At 38.1% G+C, this 6,267-nt stretch overlaps 2 protein-coding genes across 2 annotated transcripts in view; both read right to left on the reverse strand.

Moving 5' to 3' along the window:
* LOC106815487 (something about silencing protein 10-like) overlaps positions 1-3,544 on the reverse strand; it is a 9,152-nt gene extending 5,608 nt beyond the window's left edge. Inside the window, exons 1-3 of the mRNA XM_014819950.1 lie at positions 3,442-3,544; positions 1,297-1,414; positions 265-318 (exon numbers count right to left, since the gene is read on the reverse strand). Of these exons, the coding sequence (XP_014675436.1) occupies positions 265-318; positions 1,297-1,414; positions 3,442-3,458 (189 nt within the window). The 5' untranslated portion in view covers positions 3,459-3,544. The remainder of the gene's footprint in view (positions 1-264; positions 319-1,296; positions 1,415-3,441) is intronic.
* A 500-nt stretch (positions 3,545-4,044) lies between these two features.
* The window catches only part of LOC106815481 (cytochrome b5 domain-containing protein 1-like), an 11,730-nt gene continuing 9,507 nt past the window's right edge, over positions 4,045-6,267 (reverse strand). Inside the window, exons 2-5 of the mRNA XM_014819943.1 lie at positions 5,449-5,525; positions 5,022-5,115; positions 4,695-4,819; positions 4,045-4,470 (exon numbers count right to left, since the gene is read on the reverse strand). Of these exons, the coding sequence (XP_014675429.1) occupies positions 4,240-4,470; positions 4,695-4,819; positions 5,022-5,115; positions 5,449-5,525 (527 nt within the window). The 3' untranslated portion in view covers positions 4,045-4,239. The remainder of the gene's footprint in view (positions 4,471-4,694; positions 4,820-5,021; positions 5,116-5,448; positions 5,526-6,267) is intronic.

Raw genomic sequence — 6,267 nt, forward strand, 5'->3', positions numbered from 1 at the left:
ATTGAAGTTCTACGGCATGTTTTGATCTGACAGGCTACATATGGCCTCAAGCCCTCAAATAATATTCCAGCTAAGAGATTAATTATATATAATATACACAGAGTCATCTCTAACAACTTTTACTTGCTAACAACATTGAAACTATAATTTCACCACAGATCTATGACTTGGCATCTTACTTTTCACAGTTGATAGTCGTAAACAAAGATAATCATGTAATGGTACCATGTGCCATTGAAGATATGGAGATAAAATTTGTCATACCTCCAGGTCATCGTCTGGTACTGGTCTTAAATCCTTTCCAGCATCAAGCAGCAACTGTGGGAAAAAGTCACACTGTAAGAATGGCACACCCACCAATGGACAAGTGAGACCAATTGAAGAACAGCACATATATTTGTGTATGACTTTCTTACGTCCTTAGTCATGAAATGTTGAGCTTAAAGTGAGGATTTCTCATGTTTTTACCAACCGTTCTGATACTTACCGGTACTCCTTGCATAGTAATTACCAATGTATATATTATATAGCAGTGTTTCCCCTGCATTGACACGACCTCGCTCAAATCTCACCCGCCACGCAGAAATTTATCCAAAAACACCGCCTCACTGACGAAAATCACTGTTCTTCCATCAATAAACTACGCTTTATTTACAGCGTTAGAAATTAGTGCCGACCCGGAGGCCACCAAGTTTTTGCATCGGCCACCATCTCCATGAAACTTTTTCCCCTCATATTACGCTGAAATACTACGGTTATCGCAACGGCAGTTTAGACCTGTAAACGGGAGCGCATTCTAATACGCTCCGTTCCTGAACGTAGACGGGATATCCAAATGGGACGGGATGTCGCTCACAAACAACAAAACCTACATCCTTCCTTGTCATAAGTTCAGACCACAGGCACAATAACCGTGTTGCAATCACACTATAGGTATAACCTGACAAACGGGAGTTTGCCACTAAATTCTACGCACAACAAAGGAACAGACATCGTCGAGCCTGCCTAAATGGCATTATAAAGGTCATCATTCGGGTACCTTTTGAAACAAGTGATTCACTCAATCGATCAACTTTCCCTTTTCGACAACAAACTTAACAAAAACACTTGAAATATCATCCAAATGATTTTTTTTCTATCGTAATAAAAATCGTAGTTGTATGCAAACTGGTCATAGTGGTCAAAATGCAAACGAAATTCGCATAAAATACGGATAAATCGTAGTGATTGGCATCTCTGCACATGTGATTGCGCAAGTGACCAAGCCTCTTACTATCTCGTTTCTTTGTTGTATACCTTCTGTCTGTTGTGATGAAACTCGTCCACTTCATCGTAGTAATATTGCTGCGATGTTGCATCCGGCTGCTCAAACTCCTCATCGCTCTGCTGCTCCTTTTTCCCCTTTGCCTTCCCTCTGTTAGTAGAATCAACATTGTTGATTACAAAGATAAGTATGAGTTCTAGCTTTAGTTAATTATTTAGTAGGCAACTCTACTTTTAACTCTAAACATCAATTATCACCCTGATGCACCACCATAACCCTATATATAACCTAACCCTAAGCCCATTATACACACAGGTGTGTCCTAATCCAGACTTGTTCATAGTAAGTTGAGTACGTCCTGTAAGTTATATATTATATACAATATATATCAAGTTAAAAATTAAAATTAACGAAAGTCCGGAGTCAAATACTCCCTGATTTGACATATATGCAGGAGTCCGTGTGACTCCCTGAAAATTCTGCCATACAAAATATTTCATTCCGGAGCACGGCCTCGCAGAATTACCATATTTTTTCAGCTTATGTCCAAAGGAAATTTGGCAGATGTGCAACCACATGAATCTTAAAAATAAGCACATGCGTTATTGTAAAATATCTTTAATTTTAAACTTCAGACTGCAGACTCCCTCTTTTTGAGAGTAGGGAGTCTGTTGGACTCCCGTGTTTAAAAGTTAATTTCTACCCCTGTTTATTTATCTAGCCTTTCTGCACTATTTTAACAATATTATTGCATGTTTATGTGTTTTCTTTATTTTTTCCAATGCCATGCAATGGCCAATGTGTCTCTCAATTTGTTGCTCGAGCCAATGATCAATCCTAGTTTGGGACAGCGGTATATGTAGTTCACATGTATGTGCTAAACTAAGCCATGGTGCTTAACTAGAATTGGGCCCCATTTTTGATACTTGAGGTCACGGCTAAGCTACTATCATTACCGACACGGACACTGTATTTGGTTGGAAGAGGCTGGAGGTACGGCAGCCGTCGTTCGTTGAAGCCCTTGGCATTTGTTTGAGGGCCGAGGCAATTATTTACGATCTTCTAATGTAAAGTTTACAATAATGTTCATTTTCATACCTAATCCGAGTGTTTTCTAGCTCATCAAAACTCTCAAATCGTGAATTTATTTCCCCAAGGCATTATTTCGAAATCTGCGGCCATTCGCCACCATCTTTGTCTCGTTTGTATGAAAGCGAATGGACTGCCGTACCTCCAGCCCCGTAAATTGGAGACACGGCTGCCGTACCTCCAGCCACTGCCTATTTCAGTATTTGGTTTTAGAATAAGTGAGATAAGAAAGTCCAGCTGTGCTATGTAGGTCACAGAAATAGGGGGTATAAAATGGCTGAGGGGCGCTTAGGAAAGTACATGATTAATGTAAACACGCGTGCATTTTTAGTTTTTGCATTAACACAAACATTGGCATTGCAAAATATCCCAAACGACCACAATCATATTTGTAAATGTTTATGTAAACAGAAACACACCTGTGAATTGGGGTACGATGTTAGTGAACAGAATTATAGATCAAAACCCTAGAATATTCCTATCCTACCCCTGTTATAAAAAGGCAGTTTATAGTATACGGTTTATTCCTAGTTGGCCTACTCCTATTTCGCTCACGGCAAAATTCCCATTTCGCCTACAGCAAAAATTCCCAGTTGAGTTGGCCTACACACATTTCGCCTACTCCCAATTCATCTACGCTCAAAATCTACCCCATTCCCATTTCGTCTACGATCACTAAATAATCATTTATAATATAAATAATAAAATATGGTTTTGATTGGCATACACTCAGGAACCGAAGAAAACATGGCCCATTCCTATTTGACAACCCCAGGTTTAAAAACCCTAACCCTAACCAAACTCACGACATGGGTGTGTAAACGCTACTTGTACCGAAAACATAGCCTCATAGGTAGCCTACAAATAATGAGAATACAACTTGACAAAAGTAGAATAAATAGTACTGGTAACATAATGGGAGTAGGCGAAATGGGAATATTGGCATTATTGCCGATTCTGAGAGTAGACCAAATGGGTGTAGGAGAAATGGAGTCTTACTCTTACTCTTAGTCTTATCTGATCTCAATAGCATGGTAACTTATAGGTTTGGCTTGTCTAATGCTTGACTATAAAAGGCTCCCACATACCCTTTTCGTTTCACCATATTTCGTCCGTATTCGTACAACAATTTGAGTTCACCGTGGTTCTTCCATGTGCGATGGCACGTGACACTGAAACTGAATTGTAATTCAACAGAACCAAAACCAGCCGCGCAAAATCAAGAATCCGCGTTAGATAGCTGTCTGCTAATCATGTGTGAAATGCAAAAATATGTGATTGAGTTGTACAAGTTTGTATGTATATATTAGATATGACCCATACCGTCATCCTTTCTTGCGGTGCATAGATAGCTAGTAAGGGTACCTGCCCCTATTTGGAGCAAAATAAAAAATAAGCTTGGGTAATAATTGTGAGCTACCCGAAAATGCAACAAATGATGAAACAAAAAACTATTTACAAAAACACAATTATCCCTTCAACCTAACCCTATATTTTTCATGTGGTTTATTTCTTGCCCCCCCCCCCCATCCAGGAATTGTGTGGGATTTTTCCCCCAGGATATCTTCTGTTTCAGTGTAACAATGCCATAAAAGATATGTTACTAAACTTGCATTTTCTTTTGAAGTATTTGAAAGATAAATGAATTAATGGAACGTGATAAAAATGAATAGAAATGGTATTGCTATAATAAATAACTACAAATAATTTTATTGGTTCTAGCTTTTTGTCAGCTTGCATGGTTTAAATTGGTAGGTTGAATTCCAACAAACTAGATGTAGCCCTTCTAGAGCTAAATCGTTTGATGGCAGTCACAGAGCAGCATGAACTTTAGGCATTTCTCACCAAGTCTTACTATTGGCATTCTCAAACAATACAACCACAATCTATGCTTCAGTCAAATCATCGTTGAAGTAAAGATGAATCGCTACAAGAAATTCATCGTCTCTCATGCGCAGATTGTAGAATTGCTCATCCTCGTCAGAAATTCCATTTCCTGCCAACGTTTCTGTCATGTTCAATATTTGGCCGTCGTACTTCCAGGTGTAGCTCTTCGCATGCGAATTGTACTTCATGTATCGATTCAGTATTTCGTCAAGCGTTTCCTCTGCACAAACCTTCAAAGCAATGTATCTTATTGAACATTACTAATTTCTACAGCTAGCATGCATATTATCTCACTTCAAATTTAGGTTAAGGTTATGGTTAAGGTCTATTCTAGGGCCTCTTCCATTATTCTAGTCTCACTCTACATTCAAAGTGGGATCGAACCGACACTCACGCTTGAATCTATTATGAAGAAGACACGTAAAATGTGTGATGAACACTACTGTCTGTGTACCTCAACCTTCTCTTCCTGTAGGGTTAATGTGTTGATGATATGGATCCAGCGAGTCTTTTCTGACAATTTTCCAATGCAGTATTTTTGATCCAGCCACCATGGTCGCCCATAATCTGTTGCCCAATCTAGTAGAAGGCAGAGATAATTACAACAGTTTATATCACTTTCCACAAGGATTTGGATGTAATTGTTAACTGTTCAGAATTTGAGACAAAGCGATACAAAACAGCATTTTCACAGGCCAATCAACATTTGATACCAATAACCAATAACCAATCAGGGACTTTTGGCAACACAATTATGCGTTTTTGTAAATTCGACACTTACCGGTTCTTGGACTTGGAGGTGGCACATGAATAAATCGACCATGTGGAGTATATGGCATTGAACATCCTGTCTCTGGGTCAATATGCATCCTGATCTGATAGCAAAGCACCACCACAAACATATAGTCAACTCATAACTATCATTTACATACATAGTCATTTTCAAAGCGACGATATCTTTAAAAATGCTGTGTAAGAGGCAATAGTTTACTTTGGATCCTCTATTACAGCAATCACACGATTAGTACACAGGATACATTCTTGTATAATGAAGTACATCACTGGGCACTTGTTTCCACTGAGCACTATATATACTCGTGTACACACTGTACTCTGCCACAGAGTAGTACAGTTACCCCAGGCAGTGCTAACGGGGCTATATAGTGGTACTAATGCTATGTGAAGACTGATGTAGTGATTGTACTCACATCATTGGTTTTGGCATCAAACCAGTGAGAGATGTCATATCCCGCATTCGCAATGATCGGTCGACTCAACGGATCATCTGTGGATGAGTCATAATCAAAAATAATGTCACTTAATGCATTTACGTCCTGACTAATTAAGAAAAATTATTTTTCACCAGCAACCTGCATCAATGATCTTTGAATGTCAAATGTACAATGGTAAACTGCTGTGATGGATTGAGGATAAGATTATTATGATTAATGACGAAACAGATATATGATCATTATAATTATTAACTTTATTATAATTATTATAACTTAAACTTATAACTTAAATAATTATAATTACAAGTTAAGTTATAGTTATTATAAACATCAAAGATGATAATATGATATATGGTGACGTGACGAATCATGAGGCCAAGATAATGAATCCTCACTCCAAACGACTATAATTTAAAGAAGACGAATAGGCCTAGAGACAATTTGATCAACAATTTTTATTGAGCAAATAGAAAGATTAGAGAGACAAACTTCGGTTTGTCGGTTCGGTAATTTCGGAGAAGACTTCGGTTTCAAACAATGACTTCAAAATCTGATCAATCAATGACGATCGAACTTCGAAGATGTAGGCTGTATAGCCTAGGCCTAACTAACGCAGATAAGGTCTATATGCCCCCTTGACCTCTGTTTGACCTCTCTTTTATATATATATATATATATATATATATATATATATATATATATATAGTAGGTTAGGTTAGGTTACGTTACGGTTAGTCAAGTAAGTAGTACGTAACGACGCCGAGGTACAAACGAGAGTATACGGAAGGGACTATG

The sequence above is a fragment of the Priapulus caudatus genome, unplaced genomic scaffold (assembly GCF_000485595.1).
Source record: "Priapulus caudatus unplaced genomic scaffold, Priapulus_caudatus-5.0.1 Scaffold1126, whole genome shotgun sequence".
NCBI classification, from domain to species: domain Eukaryota; kingdom Metazoa; phylum Priapulida; class Priapulimorpha; order Priapulimorphida; family Priapulidae; genus Priapulus; species Priapulus caudatus.